A 25,665-nucleotide genomic window follows, 5' to 3' on the forward strand; every position below is an offset into this window, starting at 1 on the left:
CCCTCTAACAACCACATGTCCACTTAAGAATAAGTGTCCCTAATACATGTACAGGTATGCTGTAATTACGAGTAGATTGTTGAATATTCACGCCTTTGGTGAGAGATAACATATACACATGCTGAAGGTATAAGAGAAGTATAAGTAGGCTGCTATGCAACAATTTGTACCTAGACTGTAATTACGCCACAACAGCGTATCTAGCTACCATGTAATACTATATACTAGAATGCATCATTATCTTACTGTATTACTGATAACGTTTAGTTAGCCACTACTGGTAGATGCAGGGTCAATAAACCCATGCCAAATATTGATTGATTTCTAAAAGGCCTTATATAGCCTAAATATCACTGTAATCATACATTGTATACCAGGCGTCGATTTGCATTGATACCAGAATGGTTCATTGAATACGTATCATATTTCTTCCCAAATGTTCCAACGCTTGGGGGTGTATGTAGCCAAAGCGTCGCCCGTGCCATACATGTTTCTGGAAAGTAAAGAGTTAACAGCAAAGCTCACATTTGGAAAGATCTTAAGCTCTGAAGGTTTGCTGAAGGGCATATAAACCCCTTCGTCGTAAGAGAACTCGATTGCCGTTTTAATTTCGAATAAACTGCCTTCTACCCTGGCCAGTACATTTGTTCAGAACTCGAGCGACTGGTATGGCAAGTTGTGTCTGCAACTAATTATTTGCTGACTTCACGTAACTGTCGCTCCTTTTGCGGTTGGACTGTTGTAACTTTTCACCGGCGCAGGATATGCGTGGATGTACATCAAAATGATGAATCGCACAAGTAACAACCAGCAATTTGACTTGAAGAAGAGACGGTTCTATCTGTACCCGAGCAATGTACTCGAATCTCCAAATCCCTAACGTTACTTGAGCGTTGAACGGTCCTTTTTCGCATGAACCACAGAAGGACTTGGGTCGGCTTTGTCGTTCCTAAAGATTAAGGATGAGAAAACCCAAAGTTAATCGGATGGTTCTTGCAATGTGCTTGTGGTGTTTTATAATGGTTATATTCTATGTTCACAGCAACCTGAAACCAGGTGAGTCAAATATCCTGCACAAGCCGTTTACTGTATTCGTGCATTTGTCATATTTCAGTACATGGAATGGAATATGCATGTTTTCCCATGTGTTTTGCATACAAAGTGACTTTTGAACTTATCTCTATTAAAACTCTTAAATTGTATATTTTAGGAGTAAAACTAATCCATTGTATTTAGACAAATAATAATAATGTCTCCTGTGTTCTAATACAGTGTGAATAGATAGCAGGGGCATGTCATAACCAAACCATGTATGATAGCCAAGTAGCCTGCAGGCTTCCATGCCAGCACTTATTCATACTTTTCATTATAATGGGTTTAAAAAGGCTCGATAGAGGTGTACACAGTGTACAAAACATTAGGAACACCTATTTCCATTACATAGACTGACCAACATCAATAATCCTTTATTGATGTTGGTCCCATGTGGCTCAGTTGGTAGAGCATGGTGCAACGCCAGGGTTGTGGGTTTGATTCCCACAGGGGACCAGTACAAAAACTCAAAATTAGAAAGGTGTTCCTAATGTTTTGTACAAAGTGTATATGCCCATTTACTTAACAGAAATTCTACTTCAGTGAGAAAGTTTGTCATTTTGCAGACTTGACCTACACCACACCATAGAAACACGTCTCCATTGCCTTACTGTCAGTGAGTAAACCACAGAGATATGTTTAAAGTGCGTGTTACTGTTGTATGGTGTCTCCACCCCACTCTCTCAACAGCTTTCAGCAATGTTTTACCTCATGTCCCACCCTCTGTCTCCGTTTCCCTTTGGGACGTGGAGCAGAATGGAGGAAAGCCCTAATTGCCAGCCTGATTGGTTCAGTGTTTCCTCTGCTATGTGGAAGAACGTGGTGTGAGTTTGCTGCCGTTAGTGTATCCGTTCACTGTGAGACCCGGCCTTCTCCTCTACCCCACATTGGTCCCTCTTTGCCCGTACAATTGCCTCATTCAGACATGTCCAACCATACTAAGTCCATGTGGTCCTACAAGGTAACATTTTGGACTTTTTATAAAACCTTTGTACAGAATGGTCACCTTTGTGGAGCTCTGTAGGTGCGTGTTGCTCTACTTATGACATTAGTTTTAAAGAACTTATTTCATTTATCAAATCAAAGTCCTAAACTTAAAATGCTGTTGAAATGACTCCCTTTCTATCTAGCATAGTGCCATGGAAGGTTTTGCTCAAGCTAAGGTCAATCAATGTGGGTTTGTCACTACTACATGTATAACCAAAAGGCATTTTACAGGTGCATCTTATTGTAGGTCTTCAGCATGACATAAGCACAAATGTATGCATGGTTTTCTGTAACAGGAAATGCCCCTGAGCATTCAAGATGTCAATAGATCTACATGAAAGAGCACACTATCATACCGATGCACAGGTCTGGGGAAGAAAATCTGCATCCTTTGCCAAATGAATTTGGATAGGCTTCAAAATGTTGCAGTCGGGCGTGCAGATGAGACTTTTGAACATTTCCATTTCTAAGTCTGTTTTGTCAGACCACAGTCTGACGTAATGTCTTACTATGTTAACAAAGGGAGAGTATCATATCACACTGGACAGCATTGTTTAACTTACAAAAGGGCAGCGTCATTTTCTCCCACTTGCTGAATGGGAATTCTGTGTGCACAGTCCTCACTCTCAAGTTCAAGGAAAATAATTACATAGACTGCACCAGATGCTGGCTATAGCCTCTGATCCCCTGACCCAGGAGACACGAATAAAGTGTTTGTGGTGGCCACGCTACAATCAACGTGTATTTAACCCAATATACCCTTTGTGGTTTGCAGCGAAAGCCAGTGGATCTTGAGGGTCCGACAAAAGCCTTGGTGGAACAACACGACTCTTGAAAAGATGTGAGACAGCATACGTGGCACTTAACCTCAATGGAATGTTATGTCTATAACACAGACACACTGCCAGGATCCTTCCACCACTAACCTCTCTATATGCCCTGTAAGCCAGTGCATGCTTCTGTGGTGTACAAGTCAGATATATGTTTTACAAGTGGTTGGTGAAAGAAGACACACAAGGCTCCAACCAATGATTTCACTCATTTAGTGCTGATCTGAGGCCTGATTGCCCTATCTTGGTCCCAACCATAATCATTATGGCTGATTTAAGGAAACCTGGCCGTAGATCAGTGCTTGGGGCAACTATCAGCTTACACTGTGATGTTGGTCCCCACCTCATACCTGCCTTGCCTGGGCTTGACTCAAGAGCATTGGGGTCATAAAATACTTATCTGCTCAACACGCGAGTGTCAAAAACAATTGCAGTACCCCAGACTAATACAAATATCCTTAGCCACAAATCTGTACATTGTCTTACCTTTTAGAAGAGTAGGAGCACAGTGTCTTGAACTTTGTTCTGGGGAATGTTCCAGTCTCTCCTATGTTTGTCATTGTTGTTTGACTTCAGTCTAGTACTACGTGTCCCAGAAGAGATACCGACTGACTGTCTGTCATGCAGATCTCGATGGTACTCTCAGGTTGCCAAGTGAAATTAGTTCTGCCTGAGATTGCCGTCAGATCTGTAGCCATCTTGGGATATTGATGACAGTTCAGTTCAGCCCTGCTGTTCCAAACTGTTCTTTTCCCCCTGCCAGTTGCATATTCATGTAGAACACAGGAGGTTGGTGGTACCTTAATTGGGGAGGACAGGCTCGGGGTAATGGCTGGAGCGGAATGGGTGGAATGGTATCAAACACATGGTTTCCATGTGTTTCCTCCTCCAAGCATCCTCCTGCTCAGCATCCTCCAATTATGTAGATCAATCGCTCCAGGATTAGATTAGTTTGTGTGATGCGGGAACACGGATTTCTTCGCTCACTCTGGTTTTGTTCATAATTGGCCTCTATTACTTCCAGCTGCTCTCACCATGGCACAAATCCCTATGTAGGATTGGATTATCTTCTCACACAGAAGACTTCTGGGAATGGCAATGGGAATTCTCTCCATTTAGTTTTGTGGAATTTGGATGTAATCTGTCAACCCTGTGTTCTTGTTTTGTCCCCAGTTTTGCACTGTCACCTAAATGTTGGCTTTGACGTTAAAACTGTTCCTAGATCTGTGCTGAAGGTCACCTTATATCCCCTAGACTGCCCATGCTGACTCAGCAATTTCGCAGATCACCGTTGAGCGCTTTGAGAGGCTTGTTCTCCTCACTAAGGGAAACACTTGTCTCCTGATCGGGCGTAGCATGTAAGGTCTTCCAATGTCATCAACCTGGCACGCAATTAAAGACTTAAACCTTGGTGATGACCCAAAGAACCGCCTGGAAGATGACCCTCCTTGTGGAACACCATAGCCTGTTTTGATGCTATAGCAGCCTTGCTACTCTTTTTACCCCCACAAATTTGCCTATAGACAATATAAGCCCCCACCTGTTCTGTAATCCATACTATGTGTCTCGGGGAAAGACCAAGAAGATACCTGCCCCACATCTGCTTGCACTCTCCTAAGACTCTAACTCTCGTTAAAAAGATAACCCCCATCACCCACGTGCCCGTGGATGTGCACTAACACCCTTCACATACATTGCAGCAGCAGGGGGGATCGGCCTCCACACAGCAGTGTCTCTCTCAGTAAAGCTCCTCACTTTGGCAGACCTGGAGAGCCGTGGAGGGGGATGGGGCCCCTGCTCCCCGAGGGATTTCCACACAGAGCAGCGTTCATGGCAGGGACAAGAGAAACACACATTGGCCTTTCTACATTCTGCATCTCCTAAGCTCTTGCTACTGTACCAGAAAGGGAGAGTGGGAAAGAGAGAGGATTAGCATGGGTTCTGGTCAAGTAAACTAATAGGACTTGGTCAGCTCACATTAAATGGGTTTTTGGTTGAGTGCTATGAACACCTTTATAGAGTACCACGGTATGAGTCATAATACCCATAAAACCTAGCGGTCAAACAGGGAAATGGTTCCAATCGTTTTTCCACGATTCATTTTTCCCATAGGGAATTTTAGAAACACTTAAAATAAGGGCTGTGTTTCGTGTCGGCTTACCTTTGCGTGACATTTTGATAACCAGGTAAATCTCAATCAGACAAGATGAGTTTTATCAATATATTTGGCTCTATTTACTCTCAGATTCAAAAATGCTAATTAGCATCAAAGTAGACATTGTGCAAGACCACAAGTCCTTGAAAGCTCCTGCACGCCATCTCTAGCTGACACCTTTACTAACAGGTATTTAGTCAATTTAAAACGTGCACAAAACAGTTCACAGAACTGTAAATTTAAAGAAATGTAGCCAATGTATTAATTACTAAATTGATTTAAGATTAGATAGTTAATCCAGAGATTCTCACCATTGCTTCTATTCGGCAGTCTCATCCATATCATCATGGTATTTGTAGTTCTTTATGATAGCCACATTAGCAGCTAATTAGCATTTCATTTTGGGGGGGGGTAAATACAGCCGCATACTGTATATTGATAAAAGTCACCTTGTCCTAAAAAGATTTACACGGTTATTAAAACATCATGCCAGGGTAAGCCTACACGAAACACAGCCCTAAGTATTTCTAAAATTCCCTATGGCCCCCCCGTGGGGCTCTATTAGGTAGACAAGTCTGTACTTGGGTTACGTTTTTTGTCACTTAGCTAGCAGATCTTATTCTGAGCAATACTCAGTCAACATATACAATGAGCAATTCTTGGGCTTTACTTAGGCCTAGATCTTCAGCAGCTGGCTGGTATTGCTTGCAAATGAAACATTTTATCTTCCGTAATTGGATGGGAAACTCCTGAATGTATTGCTCATTAGTTTCCATCCGAATAAATGTTAATTCATCAGAATCATTTTTTGTGTAACTTTCCATGGTTGTAGAATGATAATAACTAGTGCTGTGACAATACCAGTATCGCATAATTTTTTTCATGGCAAAAATGAAAACACGAAGCTTTAAAAACCTGCTGTTTGTAAAATATTGTGTGCTGTAGCTTGGAAAATAAATTAAAATGACTGGAAGACAACATAATGTCTTCCAGTCATTTTAATTTATTTTCCAAGCTACAGCACACACAAACATGATGTCTGTTTCCAACATTATGGCTGTTTTCCTAAATAAGTTACATTCACTTCGTGTTTTATTTCCTTGCCACGATACTAATAAGTATAGAGAAACTGGTATCTTCCCGGCCCTAATAATAACAACAGGAAGTTAAGGAACTAAGAGCACATTGATTCAATGTGTCATCTCTGCTCGTTCCTGGAATACAGTAGCTATAGTCACATTCTGCCAGGTCCTGTTTCGTATATTCAAAAATAGTACTGACGTTACCTGTACTCCTGGCATTTAATTAGGGAAAAAATTCAAAGGTTTGGGAGTGGTCGTATTTAAAATGTGTGCTGCCTTGACTTACAGTGGCATACGGAAGTTGTAATGTGTTTATTAAACAGTTTGAAATACATCAATGTACTGTATCACTGTTCACCACAAAATGCCCCCACACCTTGGCACACGCTAGGCAAGGGCCAGGCCAAAGTGACAAAATTGCCCTTTGGGGACCCGTTCTCTCTCTATTACTGTACCAGTTGGCTCCATTGACAACAGTGGCACTGGCAACACCTTTTTTATCATCAACATTATTTAAGCATCAACATTATTTTTGTCGTTGTGATTGGCCCACAAATGGTAAAGCTATGTCTGTAGAGAAAGTAACCTTTAAATGGTCTTCTATACTGAACAAAAATATAAACGCAATGTAAGTGTTGGTCCCATGTTTCATGAGCTGAAATAAAAGATCCCAGAAATGTTCCATACGCACAAAAAACATATTTCTCAAATGTTGTGCACAAATTTGGTTACATCCCTGTTAGTGAGCATTTCTCCTTTGCCAAGATAATCCATCCACCTGACAGGTGTGTGATATCAAGAAGCTGATCAAACAGCCGGATCATTACACAGGTGCACCTTGTGCTGGAGACAATAAAAGTGCAATTTTGTCACACAACACAATACCACAGATATCTCAAGTTTTGAGGGAGCATGCAATTGGCATGCTACTGCAGGAATGCCCACCAGAACTGTTGCCAGATAATTTAATGTTAATTTCTCTACCATAAGCCGCCTCCAACATCGTTTTAGAGAAGTTGGCAGTACGTCCACTCCAGCCCAGGACCTCCACATCCGGCTTCTTCACCTGCGGGATCGATTATATTTTTGGTCGGTATAATTTCAAGTTTCACAGTCATGCGCAAGTACAGTGAAATGCCTTTCTTGCAAGCTGTAAACCCAACAATGCAATGATCAATAGCAATGTAGTACTAAAAATAACATAAGGTAGAACAAAAACACACAAGAAATAAAATAAAAAATAAGAAGAACTTGAGAAAGTTAGTACTGTCACGCCCTGACCTTAGAGATCCTTTGTATGTCTCTATTTTGGTTTGGTCAGGGCGTGAGTTGGGGTGGGCATTCTATGTTTTGTATTCTATGTTTAGTTGCCTGTTCTGCACTAGCCATATTGCTTCACGGTTCGTTTTGTTGTTTTGTTTAGTTCTGTTCTGTTCAGTGTTCTCTCTTTTTTTAAAGAGGTATGTTCGCTAATCACGCTGCGCCTTGGTCTCCTCATTATGACGACCGTGACAGTTACTGTATATACAAGGTCAATTGTTCAGCATGGAAATGGTTGTTTCTCCACACAAATAACATGTCATTTCTATTAGCAAGACATCGGTTAGCAAGACATTAGCAAGTTTTTTTTTTTAATATTATATTTTGACATGCAGTTATTCAGATCTAGCTTGCCAACTTAGTAGCTGTTGGGTTAAGTGCAGATGGACTGCAGATGGCAAGTCTAGAGACTTGTTTTAATATGTATAGTTGCATCTATTGCTTCTCATACTCTTTCCCTCCCCCTACCTCCTGGAAGTGCATAGTTTATAGGTTATCCCCAGCTTCAGTGGTCTACAGTATATATTTCCGGCATGCCTGGCTGTGGCATGGAGAGTGTGAGTGTGTTCATTGTTCACAAGTCGCTTGGCATTCAGACTTGCCGAGTCTCACACGGGCGTGGAGAGAGAGAGACACACACATCGTCCTTTTTACTTTTTCCTTGCCACACACACATACATTTTCCCTCTATACTCTATTCATTTTACAAAAGTGGTATTCAATTGCCTTTATCCTTGGTGGAACTACCATGTAATGCAGAAACAGCCTTGTAGACCACAGTGGCTGTCACGTAACCCTAAAACTGTCCCTGACCCTTAAATAACCCTAACCTTAACTAAACCCTTAACCATGACCCTAACCTTAACCTATTTTTAACCAATTCTTAAATTAAATATTGGTTTGCAGATCAGGAGTGTGCATATAGCATTTCCCCTCCTTGACCCTGCTGCACACGTTGCTTCCTGGTTATACGGTGTATCTCTACAAAGTCACTCCTGACTCATGTCACAGCAGCATCATCAAATTGGATTTAATGCTGCTTAGCCTATTGGGTATTTATAGAGCTTGGAGTTCAACAGCGTTATAAATATTGCGATGGCATGCTATTGGTTGATTGGATTGGGATCGGACAAGATTAAGTTATCGGAGCCAGTCCATTCGATGTGATAGCATGAATGCTAAGAAACAAAACATTTTTCTTTAGCCATTCTTTACGCTATATCTTATTTGGCATATTACATCAGGACTCCTAGAGTATATACCGTGCACACGCACAAGGCACCTATTCTTAATTCTCCCTCATCCTTGTTGCAGGGAAAGGTTTGATTGCGTGGCAGTCTTACTCTGCTGGATTCTTGATGCACCCAGCCTTTCCTCTTCTGTCAGTGTGTGTGTGTTTAAGTTAATCCACACTGCAGTTAGGTGTCACTTTCCTCCCTCTTTTAGAATGTATGCCTTTTGGGTTAATCCAGCCACAGCACGTTGGGTTGTGCCATTTACAGACATGGGGCACCTGGTTTCAAGTTTTAATGTCACGTGCACAAGTATAGTGAATTGCCTTTGTTGCAAGCTCTAAACCCAACATTGCGGTAATCAATATTAATGTATCACTAAAAATAACATAAGGTAGAACAAAATGACAAAATAAATGTAAGAAATAAGAACACGAGAAAGTAAGAAGCTATATACAGGGTCACTTTCAATACCATATTTCCATTGTGCAGGGATACTGGATCGATCGAGTTAGATACTGTATGTGTAGGGATACAGTGACTAGGCATCAGGATATATGATAAACAGAGTAGCAGCAGCGTAAATGATGATTGCATGTGAGTGTAGTTAGTATAAATGTGTGTGCATGTTATGTGTGTGTTGGAGTGTCAGTGTGCGTGAGTGTGTAGAGTCCTGTGAGTGTCTACAGAGACAGTCCAAGATACAAATTGAACACAAGGGTCAAGTCAGATGGCCTGTTTAGCCATTCTGTTATCTATTTAGCAGTCTTGTGACTTGGGAATAGAAGCTGTTCAGGAGCCTGTTGGTGTCAGACTTGATGCACTGGTACTGCTTGCCATGCGGAAGCAAAGACAACAGTCTGTAACTTGGGTGGCTGGAGTCTTTAACGATTTTCCGGAATTTCCTTTGACACTGTCTGATATAGAGGTCCTGGATGGCTGGGATCTCGGCCCCAGTGATGTACTGGGCTGTATACACTACCCTCTGTAGCACCATGTGGTCGAGGGCGGTGCAGTTGCCATACCAAGCAGTGATGCAATCAGTCAAAATGCTCTCAATGGTGCAGCAATATAACTTTTTGAGGATTTGAGGGCCCATTCCAAACCTTTTCAACCTCATGACTGTACGTGTGTGAGTGGACCATTTTATGTCCTTAGTGATTTGGAGACCGAGGAACTTGAAATTCTCGAACCGCTCCACTTAAAGGAGCAGTTCTCTCTCTGTGGGTCTAACCCCAAGAAGTTCTGGAAAACTGTGAAATACCTTGAGAATAAACTCTGCTCCTCACAGCTGCCCATGTCACTTAATGTTGATAATCTGGTATTTACTGTGGCTGAGCTCATTAATCAACACTTCATTAAGTCAGGATTCCTATTTGACTCAGCCACGTCTCCTTGCCCGTCCAACACTTCCTCATCTCCCACCCCTTCTAATGTGACTAACCCTGATGCTCCTCCCTCTTTTTCCCCTGACCCGCTAAACAGCTTCTCCCTTCAGGCGGTCACTGAGTCTGATGTGCTAAAGGAGCTCCTTAAAAGTTGACCCTAAAAAAAAACATCTGGGTCTGATGGTTTAGATCCTTTCTTCTTTAAGTTTGCTGCCCCTATCATCGCCGAGCCTATGACCTTTTTAACCTGTCTATCCTCTCTGGGGAGGTTCCCATTGCTTGGAAGGCAGCCACATTGCGTTCTTTATTTAAAAGGGGAGATCAAGCTGTTATAGGCCTATTTCTATTTTGCCCTGTTTGGCAAAAGTATTTGAAAAACTTGTCAATAATCAACGGACTTGCTTTATTGATGTCTCTAGTATTCTCTCTGGTATCCAGTCTGGTTTCCACTCAGGTTATGGATGTGTCACTGCAACCTTAAAGGTCCTAAATTATGTCACCACTGCACTTGACTCTAAGCAATATTGCTGCTATATTTATTGACATGGCCAAAGCTTTCTCTGCTCTTAACCTTGTTCTGAACACCTCCAGAACAAAGGTCATGGGGTTCGGTAAGAAGAATGTCTCTACCTTTTTGCCCTTCATGCTGTTGTCGGTGCCTAACAATGTTTGTACTATGTTTGTACTGCTACCATGTTGTGTTGCTGCCATGTAGTGTTGTTGTCATGTTGTGTTGCTACAATTGTTTTGCTGCTACCATTGTTGTGTTGTCTTACGTCTCTCTTTATGTAATGTTGTGGTGCCTCTTTTGTCGTGATGTGTGTTTTGTCCTACTTTTCTTCTTCTTTTTTTTTATCCCAGACCTCGTCCCCACAGGAGGCCTTTTGCCTTGGTAGGCAAATTGTAAATAAGAACGTTATCTTAATTGACTTGCCTAGTTAAATAAAGGTTAAATACAAATAAACATACCACAATGTATGTTTCTATTTTCTCTGTGTGATGTCTCTCCTCTCTGGGGAGGTTCCCTGTGCTTAGAATGCAGCCACGGTGCGTCCTTTACTTAAAGAGGGAGATCAAGCTGATCCTAACTGTTATAGGACCATTTCTATCTTACCCTGTTGTCATTGCTCCTCTGTAATGAACTACAACCTCTTCATCGTCTTTCACAGTAGCTATTACATCCCAGTCAAGGTAGAAGTGACTCATGCAATAGCTGCCTTTCAATAACTTATGTGTGAAAGTTATAGCAAAGCTTTTAAAGTGACCTCTTAAAACGGATGAAATGGATAGTCATTTGCATCGGGTTAGTCTCACGTTACCATACTCCCATACTCCTGAAATCGAGGCTAGCGTTGGGTCAACATACAGATGCCACTTAAAATTGTAAACCAGTTCTCTTCCATTAAAGAATATGAATTGTGAATTCTCCCAGTAAAGAAAAACGGACAAAATGTCGAAAATGCTAGTTTGCCAAGTGTCAAACACTGCGTGTGTCAGCGTCTTTTATGCCGTAAAATCACATCTCAAGTTTTGCAGTCAATTGTAAAGTGGAATAAGAAAATTCAAGCGATACAAATGTATACAGTGATACAAATGTATGACGGTCGTAACTTCGCAGGTAGAAAGTCTCCTCAATTCTTTTTGACAGGTTTGAGAGGTGCCTCCGTATAGCTTTACTCCAGAGTTGAAACATGTCAGATCACTGTCAGAAGAGGCCCTCTCTTTCTCTTTGAACTTGACAGAGACCGACTGCTTTTACGGCCTTAACAGGGCTGAGTTAGTACCAGTCATATTGACTTGAACAGTGGAGGTCGTTAAAGCAGGGGATAATATATTCAAATCGGGTATACTGAAAGAAGGTGGACAGGTCTAACGAGCTGGGAATGACTGTGTAAAATGTCATCTGTGTATATGTAGCCCTATACCTTTTTCAATGTCTTGATGCAAGGACTAAAAACCCACCAGATGGCCTTTATACGGCTAGACGATAAGTGTTTCCTGAAAATGTTATGGCACGGTTACAGTATGTGCTTCAGCTGTTTGCAATGTCCTTAAACTTAACATAAACACTGTCTTGCGTTTGCCAAAAGAGCTGAACATATAGAAACATATGGGATGACTGTATAAACATCTTTCCTGAATGTCGATGTCCTCTTGAAGTCATGTGCTGATGGATCTCTGGTGTGTAGTGAGTAGACTGCACAAACTGCTTGAATCAAGCACTACCCGCTGGGTAAAAACTGGTTCAATAAACATTGTTTCCAGGTCATTTGAACACAAAAAATGTATGTGATGTTGAATTAACGTGGAACTGATTGGGTTTGAAAAAAGTCATCAACGTAAGGGAATTTCGTCGTTATTTCACACAACATTTAACCTAAATCCAATCACGTGGTCGTTTTTGTTGTTGAATTCACGTTAGTTGACGACTAAACCGAATGTAAACCAAAACTAGACGTTGAAATGACGCCTGTGCCCAGTGGGTAGTGTTAGGTTCAAATTTTCAGAGTAAAACTCAACGGACACTGAAAGCTTAACCCAAGTTTATTCTTCCCAGAGGATCAATACAGCTGCATTAGACAAAGACATTTCCACACAAGCACTGATATTTAACCCTTCCTCCTAGGCTGAGTCTCCTCCTACACATCTGAACAGACAACGCATCTCTGTTACTAGACAGAACCTTTGTGATATCTGTTCTTCCTCACTTCATCTGACCTGACCTCTACCCCAAAGTGCTCACTCCTCCCCAACTCAAGGCTGTCATGGTGATTGGTACCAGACTGTGTCTCTTCTCAAAGAGGATCCCTCCCATAGGATGCCCGATGTCTAACAATAACATATCCTGACATAATGTAAACCATTATACATTACCCTCTCTTCCTCAGTGACTTGAATAAGTATATGTCATATTATCCGAACCCAACAGTAGTGACTAGTACGAGAATGTTACATTTTTGTAACGGAGACGCAGGGAGTCAGAAAGCAGGTGCAGTCTGTGAGTTTAATAGGAACGAACATGGACTGAATACAAAAACAGGAGTCGCGTCTAAACATGAAAACAGGAAACAATACTACCTAATGGGTGATACAACGGAGTGCTAGATAAAGGGGAAGTAATCAGGTAGTAATAATGTCCAGGTGTGCCTCATGATGGGGCGCAGGTGTATGTAATGATGGTTGCCAGGTGAGCGTAATGATGGGTTGACAGGACCGGTGGTTAGTAGACTGGTGACGTTGAGTGCCGTAGCAGGAGTAGATGTGACAATTTTAGACCAAACTACGGTGGTTGGGTCAGCGGACAGTTGGGTACATAGGAAGACTATGCCACCAGTTGTAGTCTCTCCAGTCTAAATCTTTCCACCAGACTGGTGTACTGTATGGTGACTGAGTTGGTCCTGTTGACCTCCTTAGTGTGGGTTGCAGTGTGTGTTTGTGTGTTCCACTCATTTGGTCAGAGTGACACATCAGTTTGTTTTATCCTTTTCATACTTTTATATTCAATCCCAGTAATATTTAGTTTTTAATTAGTTACTGGAAGTCTTGATCAAATTATTCTCAGTAGGTGAATACTCCATTCTTGTACAGTAACATTAAGGAATAAATTGGTGGTTTCCTATGCCATTTATGATGTCAGATTTCTGAAGTCGTGCTTGATGGTACTGAAACACAGACAATTATCTCAGCCATGCCCTGTCTGGCTGCACCCTCACCAACCCTCCCCTGTCTCGAGAGACCATGTCTGTGACTCTTTGTCTCTCTCAATTCCGATGTGAAGGTTTCTTGTCAACCCACACTGTCTGACAAATGTGACATTTTTTACCATCTAACTCAAACACTGTAAATTGCATGTTTGCACCACCAACCATTTTTTTAAATAGAACATCACATGAGCAACAGCATACGAAACAGAGGCTACGACAACAGCCTAAATCACAACAATCTAAATGCCACGTCATGTTTCTTAAAGTAACTCTAAAGTAGTCCCAGAGGCTTGCCTACCGCTGTTTATCCTCCATCTGCTCTCTTGGTTTTCTATGATTGCAAGCAAAGTTTCGCCCTTTTTCCCCTCTCATACTTCCTTCCACCTCCTCCTCTGCTCCCATAAAGGAGTGCTGTTTTCAGTAGTGTTGCTGCATTGTATGTTTAGGAGAGAGCTATAGTAAAAGATACAGTAGTAGTCTGAATGGATGCACAGTCCTTTTTGAGGCCTGGTTTGACCTAAAATATCCTCCCTCTTCTCTGTGTGCTTCTATGACAACCTGTCGGTAAGTGTTGTATGGGATGTCGTTTGGGTGTGCACCTGTTTGTTAGTGTTTAATGACCCTCAGGTGTGTAGTAGTGTGTACAGTATGTAACAAATTACACATGGGTGAGTCTTTCTGGTGTCCCTGTGACTCAACTGGATTTGTGGCTATATTAAGTCTCTGATTGGGGTCACATTCATACCTTTACATTTAACATGGTTCATGATTATCTCTCTTGCACCTTTTTTTATTAAGTTGCACATTTTCACTAACACTAACTAAACTATGGCACGGATGTGAAGAACATTTTGCCCTAGTTTCAACTAGGCTGTGTCAGAGTGGTTGCTTATCAAGCATTGGGCTCGACATTAAACAAACATGACATTTGCATTCAGATTGAAAGTTCAGTAATAACTTGCCATACCTGATGATTTGTCACAATGGCATAACATGGAGTGTGTGGATACCAATTTAGAATGCAGCAGAGATGGCTAGCGGTCTTGAGTGTGTACTATAGGTAATCTGCCTCGACTGACCTCGATGTGTGTACCTGTGTGTGTTTTCTCAGCCTCTGCGCAGGGCAGTGGGAAGAGCAGCGACCAGGGAAAGTCGGGGAGAAGTCCACTCCAGATGCTCCATGACAGTGACCAGGTAAGTCCCGCCCACCAACAGGTAGCGTTCATTTTTAAAATATTCGGAGCCTTTGCTGTTTACGTGCTGAAAGTTCCGTATAATGTGAGAGTGTTTACCTTATTGGTTGAGGAAGTCTGACATTTAATTCTCATGCAAGCAAGGCCATTGGATGAAGGTGTCCGCATACAAAGGTTCTCCAGTAAAAAAACTTGGCATAAAAACTAGTAGTGCACTGCAGACAGTAGGGCCTGGCTGCTGCTGCGCTCTCTCGTTGAATGACAGCAAACACTTGATTGAAGAATCCCGTCCATATTTCCCACCCCTACTGTTGACCTACTGTGTCACCGCGAAGGGTTGTAGACTTCGGCTACCGAACTTCAACTTACCTTGTGAAAAGAATTTGTGCGCAGACAGCCGAAATCTCAAATGAATATATGCATGATCTGTTTCATGTTTCATTCCGTCTCTGATGTGAATGGTTTGTCTGTAAAAGCAGATTTAGATTAAATCATAATTATTAAGCTAACATTGCACTACAGATGTACCTTAAGCTCCAAGTGTCGAGTGTCTTCAAATCTGTACATCTTAAGCCTTTGAAACTGTCTGCTGTAGTTACCGGTGACAGTCAGTGATTGACACAGATGCGACCCTTGACCTTTTGGGGGGTTTGTTTACTGTCTAGTACAGCTCTTTTGAAGTTACTCATCAGACAAAAGTTCAAACGTCTGCGTAAAATTTTGCCGCAGAAGATGATTTGAAGATGATTCATTCCTAGCCCTGACTTGGCGATTCCAGACTGCAGTCAGACATTGGTTAGCAAAATACAATTATTTTGGATGCTTAGGATAGAAAAAGATTCGTTATAATGCAAAGGGAATTCACACAGTTATTTTTGCCTGCTTCTCAGATGTGGTGGGCATAAAACCATCTCGTTAAAAATAAAATAACTGACATTGTAAATTTGCTAGCACTTATCTCTATCTCCCCCTCTCTCTCTCCCTCCCTCTTTTGACTTGTCATACCACTGTTGAAAAAAAGTCCAGACAGTGATAGAGTGCAGTATAAAGTTGCAGTATAAAGTTCCCTAACTATAAATAGTTATGGATTAACATGGGTAACTGGGATCCTGGGACTGTCCCAGGAACACTCTTCACATTTCCTGAAAAAATTGAATGACAAGATCTGGGAAATTACAAAAAATGTCTCCAATGTTGCACTAATGCAATGCCACAAAATACACAACATGCGCAGCAGCAGATTAGCAAAAAATTAAATGGCACCTTATCCAAACGGGTTGTTGCATGGAAGCCTTAAAGCCTAGTGTATTTACTTCACACAAAGTCACCATAAATTCAAAGCACACGCATAATTGATACTGCAGTACTGCACACACACCAGAATGCAGTTTATAAACCCTACAATAAACCCCTACAGTATATCCTATAAAATAACGTGTGCCTCTTTAAGATGTCATTGTGACTCTTCAGACAGTCACAAATTGAATATGCACAATTCACTACATAGGCATCTCTGTCTGTTAACAATAAGGCATGAGGGAAAATTCTAACTTCTCCTGTCCTACAGCCTAAGCTATTTTCCTGTCCAGTCCCTATCCGACTGAAACCCAAAATCCTGACTCCTGTCTCTCATGAAAATTCCTAACTTTATTCTGCAATCGCCTATGGCTGTCAAAATACTGCTATAACATTTTCCCTGCTTCTCCGCGCTGTCTCGTACTTGCTGCCCATATGAGAGCTTCGGTAGAGAATGTGTGATCAACAAACGGTATGAGAGTAGATATGGATATTTTTATCTTGACATTTCAACTTTTTCCACTCTTCATCTCCCGGTTATTCATGAGCTGATCTGCAAGCTGTATAATCATCAACTTGATTTAGCCAAATAGAGGAGATATTCTGTCATTCATTGAAGGAGGTTACCTAGCAAGCGTAGCAACTTTGGTCATTTGACTTTTGTTTGACTGCCGTTACAAACTTTGTTTGATTCTACAGCGCTATATTCGGGGTGCGTCCTGGGGGCCTCTGTGTCGTGATAGCCTACCGCTGAAATGCGGCGAATTAATTGAGGAACATGATAACGCTCAGAATTTATGAATGGCCTGTTTTGCAGTTCACAACAATGGCATTGGCGATCAAAGATAGTTACTATAACATTACTAAAATATCAGTTTCATTTGCTCTGAAATCTTTACATAGTGGCACAACCAAGCCGGTGCAGCGCCCCTCTTAACCCTGGCATAGTGACCATATCTTGGTTTTAAACACTAAGTGAGTACTTCTTTAAGTGGGTATTTTTGCGGTATTTCCCCGGACTCTCTCTGTTAGTAGGAATTACTCCCGGTATTTAAACTCCAGTATTTAAACGGGAAAATATAAATCCCTAATAAGTAGCCTGTAGAGTTGTACTTTATAGGCTACTTAAATATCTCATGTCATTCTACTTCTAAACAAACATCTATACAGTGTGTCACTATGACGGTTTGACATTCTGGTGTCAGCAGAGGCAAAAAGCTAACCTGTGGCCTGGAACTCTCTGCAATTACTTTTCATCAACACAAGGTTCGCTAAAACTTTATGGCAACATTTTACATTACATGGGCATTACTCCAGGGTAATTGTAATGTAAAAAACATACATAGTTCCGGGATGTGTTTGTATGTACAGGTTGTGGTATACTATACAATATGACATTGCGTAGGGACTGTTCCAGAACTAAGACTTGGAGAGAATGTGAGAGAAATTAGCTTGGCTTTTGCCAATTAAATCATACAGGGAGGGTAGTCTGAGGCTCATGCCAAAAGACAGAACAACTGCTTGAGACAATATTTTTTTAATCGCTTGCGGTTTTCTTTTGGTTATTTTGCACTTAGCTTGTCCAAAGTGGAACTCTGTGCTCTTGCTATACTACGAGGGAAAGTGTTTGAGTTTATGCAGGCAGCAAGCAAAACTGGCGGAAGATTTTAACACATTTTATTCTGATTTGTCTAAGTTCAGTTTTGGAACACGAAAGGGTGTAATTACTTTATACTGGAAATTTAACTTAAACAAAGGTTTTACAATGCATGGAGAGTTGACCTTGCATGCTTAAGTTACCCTAATATGCTGACTACACTGGCCATGCACGTACGTCCGCATGCGCCATCGCAAGCATTTAGATTTTGTTCATCCATACCAGACGCGATCATGACTCGCACGTAAAAATATTTAAACCAACTGTGAACCAACTATATTAATTTCGGGTCATGTCATGTCACACATGAAATATTCATGGACATTTATCTAGCTTCTATTGCTAACTTATTTGTCCTGGGAGATAAACACTGGGTTTTTATATTACTAATGTACGATAACCAGAAGATCGGGGCTAATCGAGGGCTTTGAAAACAGGGTTAAACTCCAGAATGGAGACCTCTCTCTCACCATTACCTCAGCTGGGCTACTATGAGTGTATCTGCGATAACAACATTTTACAGGATGTAGAACTAGTCATTTTGGTCCCCAATGTAAAATCTGCTCATGTTGGAGATAACGTGAAGCTTACTTGCCACGGCTCAACTGAAAAACAAACTCCTGACTAGGGTTTGGACACTTTCCGTGGGAATATATGGGAATTATGGAAATATATGCAAATTAATATTAATACCATTTAAATGTAGATGTTTTTAGCATTGGATATATTTACCATATCATATAGAGACAGAAACATAAACCTTTTACCTTATCATAAGTAGACATAATTGCAAATGATTCAATCCTTCCAATAGAAAAAAGTAAATAAAAATTGTTACGAATTAAACTTTAATTAAATGAGTTGACTCGTCACATGGGATGATTTCACTGAACAACAAAAGAAAGGGAATATTGAATGATTCCCAATGATCCATCGCATCTCCCAAAAACGTTTTCAACATACATCTGTAAAATGATAGTCTAGAAACTAAAGCTTTGGTTGTCTTCCTCTCAGGCTTCCATGTCTTGTCCCTGGACCTCCTCAATGTCCACCTCTTGAACATCAGACTCCGAGGCCTCATCTTCACTGTCACTTTACAACCTTGTTGAGGATAGCTTGTTGTCAGGCTCAAAAAGCCTCAAATTTGCACGGATGGCCACCAATTTTTCAACCCTTGTATTGGTCAGCCTGTTGCGTGCTTTGGTGTGTGTGTTCCCAAACAAGGAACAGTTGCGCTCTGAGGCGGCTGATGTTGGTGGGATTTGGAAGATGATGAAGGCAACAGGGGAAAGAGCCTCAGATCCACAAAGTCCCTTCCACCAGGTGGCTGATGAGATATGTTTTCACGACTGCCATATTGCATCTCCATCCCAAAGCCCTTGCTTGGAAGTGTACATCGCCAGACTGCCAAGAACCTTGCCCTCATCCAGGCCAAGGTGGCTAGACACAGTAGTGATGACACCATAGGCCTTGTTGATCTCTGCACCAGACAGGATGCTCTTGCCAGCATACTTGGGGTCCAACATGTACGCTGCAGCGTCTATGGGCTTCAGGCAGAAGTCTTCACGTTTTTTGATGTATTTCAGAACTACAGTTTCCTCTGCATGGAGCAACAGTGTAGTGGGCAGGGCAGTACGGATTTCTTCTCTTACATCTGCAAGCAGAGTCTGAACATCAGACAGGATGGCATTGTCTCTCTCAATCCATGCAATGGCTACTGCTATACGTTTCAGGCTGCTTACTACTCTCTCCCAAAATACATCATCCATGAGGATCCTCTTGATGGGGCTGTCCATATCGGCAGACTGTGATATGGCCATTTCTTGGAGAGACTCCTTCCCTCCAGGAGACTGTCAAACATGATGACAACACCATCCCAACGGGTGTTGCTGGGCCGCTTCAATGTGGTGCTCTTATTCTTTTCACTTTGCTTGGTGAGGTAAATTGCTGCTATAACTTGATGACCCTTCACATACCTAACCATTTCCTTGGTTCTCTTGTAGAGTCTATCCATTGTTTTCAGTGCCATGATGTCCTTGAGGAGCAGATTCAATGCATGAGCAGCACAGCCAATGGGTGTGATGTGAGGGTAGGACTCCTCCACCAAGCAGCCTTCATGTTCGCAGCATTGTCTGTCACCAGTGCAAATACCTTCTGTGGTCCAAGGTCATTGATGACTGCCTTCAGCTCATCTGCAATGTAGAGACCGGTGTGTCTGTTGTCCCTTGTGTCTGTGCTCTTGTAGAATACTGGTTGAGGGGTGGAGATTAGAGGTCGACCGATTAATCGGAATGGCCGATTAATTAAATCGGTAATCTGCATTTTTGGACACCGATCATGGCCGATTACATTGCACTCCACGAGGAGACTGCGTGGCAGGCTGACTACCTGTTATGCGAGTGCAGCAAGGAGCCAAGGTAAGGTGCTAGCTAGCATTAAATGTATCTTATAAAAAACAATCAATCTTAACATAATCACTAGTTAACTACACATGGTTGATGGTATTACTAGTTTATCTAGCTTGTCCTGCGTTGCATATAATTGATGCGGTGCCTGTTAATTTATCATTGAACCACAGTTTACTTCGCCAAACGGGTGATGATTTAACAAGCGCATTCGCGAAAAAAGCACCGTTGTTGCACCAATGTGTACCTAACCATAAACATCAACACCTTTCTTAAAATCAATACACATGTATATATTTTTTTACCTGCATATTTAGTTAATATTGCCTGCTAACATGAATTTATTTTAACTAGGGAAATTGTTTCACTGCTCTTGCGTTCTATTGCAACAGAGTCAGGGTATATGCAGCAGTTTGAGCCGCCTGGCTCAGTGCGAACTGTGTGAAGACAATTTCTTCCTAACAAAGACAGCCAACTTTGCCAAACGGGGGATAATTTAACAAAAGCACATTTGCGAAAAAAGCACAATCGTTGCACAAATGTACCTAACCCATAAACATCAATGCCTTTCTTAAAATCAATACACAGAAGTGTATATTTTTAAACCTGCATATTTAGTTAAAAGAAATTCATGTTAGCGGGCAATATTAAACTATGGAAATTGTGTCACTTCTCTTGAGTTCATTGCACGCAGAGTCAGGGTATATGCAACAGTTTGGGCCGCCTGGCTCGTTGCGAACTAATTTGCCAGAATTTTATGTAATTATGACATAACATTGAAGGTTGTGCAATGTAACAGCAATATTTAGACTTATGGATGCCACCCGTTAGATAAAATACGGAACGGTTCCGTATTTCACTGAAAGAATAAACGTTTTGTTTTCGAAATGATAGTTTCTGGATTTGACCAAGTTAATGACCTAAGGCTCGTATTTCTGTGTGTTATTATATCATAATTAAGTCTATGATTTGATAGAGCAGTCTGACTGAGCGGTGGTAGGCAGCAGCAGGCTCGTAAGCATTCATTCAAACCTCACTTTACTACGTTTGTCAGCAGCTTTCGCAATGCTTCAAGCATTGTGCTGTTTATGACTTCAAGCCTATCAACTCCCGAGATTAGGCTGGCAATACTAAAGTACCTATGAGAACATCCAATAGTCAAAGGTATATGAAATACAAATGGTATAGAGAGAAATAGTCCTATAATAACTACAACCTAAAACTTCTTCCCTGGGAATATTGAAGACTCATGTTGAAAGAACCACCAGCTTTCATATGTTCTCAGGTTCTGAGCAAGGAACTTAAATGTTAGCTTTTTTACATGGCACATATTGCACTTTTACTTTCTTCTCCAACACTTTGTTTTTGCATTATTTAAACCAAATTGAACATGTTTCATTATTTATTTGAGACTAAATTGATTTTATTGATGTATTATATTAAGTTAAAATAAAAGTGTTCATTGTTCATTCAGTATTGTTGTAACTGTCATTATTACAAATATATATATAAAAATTGGCCGATTAATCGGTATCGGCTTTTTTTGGTCCTCCAATAATCAGTATCGGCGTTGAAAAATCATAATCAGTCGACCTCTAGTGGAGATGATGTAGTTAATTATTCCTTGCCCATGAACATTCGACCACCCATCAGAGATGATTGCAATACAGTCTGCTTTCTCTATGATTTGCTTGACCTTCACTTGAACTTTGTTGAACTCTGCATCCAGCAAATAAGTAGATAAAGCATATCTGGTTGGAGGGGTGTATGCTGGGCGAAGAACATTCAGAAATCTCTTCCAATACACATTACCTGTGAGCATCAGAGGTGAACAAGTTGCATACACAGCTCGAGCAAGACATTCATCAGCATTTCTCTGACTACGTTCCTCTATTGAGTCAAAAACACTTCTGATTCCAGGAGGACCATGAGCTGTTGCTATCGATAAGGTGTCTGATTCATAATGTTCACCTCGAATAGTAGAGGGACTTTTCTCAGAGGTTGCTTGTTATGAGCGCTGAGGGAACTTTATGCACTTGGCCAGATGATTCTGAGACAGGAGGGGTCAGGAGACACTGTGGCCCCATCCGATGATACCCCGGACAGGGCCAAACAGGCAGGATATAACCCCACCCACTTTGCCAAAGCACAGCCCCCACACCACTAGAGGGATACCTTCAACCACCAACTTACCATCCTGAGACAAGTCCGAGTATAGCCCACAAAGATCTCCGCCACGGCACAACCCAAAGGGGGGCGCCAACACAGACAGGAAGATCACGTTAGTGACTCAACCCACTCAAGTGACGCACCCCTCCTAGGGACGGCATGGAAGAGCACCAGTAAGCCAGTGACTCAGCCCCTGTAATAGGGTTAGAGGCAGAGAGTCCCAGTGGAGAGAGGGGAACCGGCCAGGCAGAGATAACAAGGGTGGTTCGTTGCTCCAGAGCTTTTCCGTTCACCTTCACACTCCTGGGCCAGACTACACTCAATCATATGACCTACTGAAAAGATGAGTCTTCAGTAAAAACGTAAAGGTTGAGACCGAGTCTGCGTCTCTCACATGGGTAAGCAGACCATTCCATAAAAATGGAGCTCTATAGGAGAAAGCCCTGCCTCCAACTGTTTGCTTAGGAGACAATTAGGACGATTAGGAGGCCTGCGTCTGTGACCGTAGCGTACGTGTAGGTATGTACGGCAGGACCAAATCGGAAAGATAGGTAGAAGCAAGCCCATGTAATGCTTTGTAGGTTAGCAGTAAAACATTGAAATCAGCCCTTGCCTTAACAGGAAGCAAGTGTAGGGAGGCTAGCACTGGAGTAATATGATCAAATGTTTTGGTTCTAGTCAGGATTCTAGCACTAACTGAAGTTTATTTAGTGCTTTATCCAGGTAGCCGGAAAGTAGAGCATTGCAGTAGTCTAACCTAGAAGTAACAAAAGCATGGATTAATTTTTCTGCATCATTTTTGGACAGGAAGTTTCTGATTTTTGCAGTGTTACGTAGATGGAAAAAAGCTGTCCTTGAAACAGTCTTGATATGTTCGTCAAAATAGAGATCAGGGTCCAGAGTAACGCCGAGGTCCTTCACAGTTTTATTTGAGACGACTGTACAACCACCAAGATTAATTGTCAGATTCAACAGAAGATCTCTCTAAACCAGAACATGTGTCCCAGAGAAAAGAAGAGAAGGGAAGAACCATAGAATAAAGGGAAGCTTCTGTATTGCTATCACTCTGTGTATCCAAGACCAAGAAAACATATCCCCTAATGAACAATAGAGCACCAGCATGTTGTGCAGCAGCGGCGTAACTCTCTCTACTCTCTACTGCCGACACCAGCATGACTGACACACACTTCATCGGTGTCAATCGTGTGTTTCTCTACTCCGACTATTAAAACCCTCTAGAGTCTAAGCCCAGTCTAAGCCCTGTCTAATTTTAAGACCACTTAAAGTATCAAAAAAAAAATATTGAAAAAATTATTAGATTAAACATTGAATTTGTCTTTATTGCTATTAGCAATAGAAATGCATTGAATAACAGATTCACTACAGGGAACAACAGATAGTCCCCCCAAAAATCTAAAGGAAGTTTGTTCTGAAGTGTCTGTCCTACAGTATATCTGAGAGATATAAGAAAGATCAGGAAACCTTTTTTTTTTGTAAATTGTTTGGCAAATGTATGTGTTTTAGAAACATTACAACCTGCTCTTTCCGCTAGGTTATGAAATCAAAATGACTTACCTGCATGAAAGATGATTTGAAAAAGTAATCCACTTTGTCGATTACCAACACTGCACTTCAGTCTCTTCATTCACGAGGCAATTGATAATATTGTCGCCCATCAGACTATTATCAATTTAATATTGTATTTAAGCTACATCTATTATTATAAGCCCAGATGTGAAATTAGTTTTGATATAGTTTTGGTTTAGTTTTGATGGGCCATTGTAAGATGGCAGCCAACTGGTGAAGGAAGGGCGGGGGGGGGGGGGGGGGGGGGGGGAAATGACATGTCCTCCTAAAACAGTTTTTAACACAAACTCTGTTTGTGATATCGAAATTCGAACAATGACAGTATGTTGAATCGACTTATTTAGGAAAATTCAAGGACGGGGGGGGGGGGGGGGGCACGACTTTGAAATAGGCAATTAAAATCTTTAATTCATATGACCTCAAAATTATGATTGCTGAGTTTTTAGTAAGTTATCTATGATTAATCGCTCATCTATGTGGGGTTCTATGTTCCTGAAAATCAATGAGAAGATGGGAGAGGCGGGACTTGCAGCACGTCATGTGGGTCAAATAGAACCAAGTTGTATTTTAGCGCTTGGCTATGCAGACGCTCGTGAGCGGTGTGGGTGAAATGATTGAATAATATGTATGTGTAAATGTATTTTGCAACACTTGCACACACAACGTGGCCGGTGTGGTTTGCGTGTTAGGTTTACGAGGAACCCATTGAATCTACTTGAGGTCAGTCGTAGCCGACAAGGTAAGAGTATGTACCATAAAAATACATATTGCTCCACTAATTCCACTCAAGATTGTCATATAAGATAGTCTTTACACTGTTATTGATAATGAATGGCATTACCTGGTGCCAAAAGATAAAGTAATAGTTTTACTTGATGTTTTACTTGATAACTTCTGCTTGACAAAATAGTGTTTTATAGAAAGATATAACTTCCCAGCTACACAATGAGTGAAGGCTCAGAGGTGGCATCATTGTAGCCTGCTTGAGTGTGTCCTTGAGCTTTCAGTGTAAACAGTGTCTTCTCAAACCAGCTCACAGGACCACATATGCAACCAGACACAAAGACAAACTGAGATCCTCTGCATTTGGCCGAGTAAATGGAAGGAGTAAATACAGGTTTTGTACAGGAAGGAACCCAAGTTGAACTGGTGGACCAGTAGTGTTGGTATTGACGGTTCTGTCGATGGGAGAGATTTAGAGTAAATATAATTATGACATCCAGCTACAGTGTGTGTGTACGTGGGAGACAAATGGGTCATTAAAACTCAACTATCAAGTCTTAAGTTTGACAAACAATACGATCATTTAGAGAACATGTAATTCAGTCATACAGCACGAACATACTCTTGTCTCGGTTGCAGATTCCCTAATGCACACATTTTCATCTTATTTTCTACCTCTCCGCATACCCTCAATTTTCTGGAGATTAGCTCCATTCTTGGACAGATTATGCCTATTATGGTTAATCTCCCAGACGTTTATACTATTACATAAGCACGTAGCTAACTCCTTTTCAGAATGAATTTTCTGTGCGGGTAAGAACAAGGTGTAGAATGAATTCTATGAA

At 41.4% G+C, this 25,665-nt stretch overlaps 1 protein-coding gene across 1 annotated transcript in view; it reads left to right on the top strand.

Moving 5' to 3' along the window:
* Window positions 1-518: 518 nt before the first annotated feature.
* Window positions 519-25,665, top strand: part of LOC120064276 (carbohydrate sulfotransferase 11-like) — a 29,215-nt gene continuing 4,068 nt past the window's right edge. Inside the window, exons 1-2 of the mRNA XM_039014736.1 lie at window positions 519-1,056; window positions 14,902-14,984. Coding sequence (XP_038870664.1) covers window positions 963-1,056; window positions 14,902-14,984 — 177 coding nt within the window. The 5' untranslated portion in view covers window positions 519-962. The remainder of the gene's footprint in view (window positions 1,057-14,901; window positions 14,985-25,665) is intronic.

The sequence above is a fragment of the Salvelinus namaycush genome, chromosome 2 (genome assembly GCF_016432855.1).
Source record: "Salvelinus namaycush isolate Seneca chromosome 2, SaNama_1.0, whole genome shotgun sequence".
Lineage (NCBI taxonomy): Eukaryota > Metazoa > Chordata > Actinopteri > Salmoniformes > Salmonidae > Salvelinus > Salvelinus namaycush.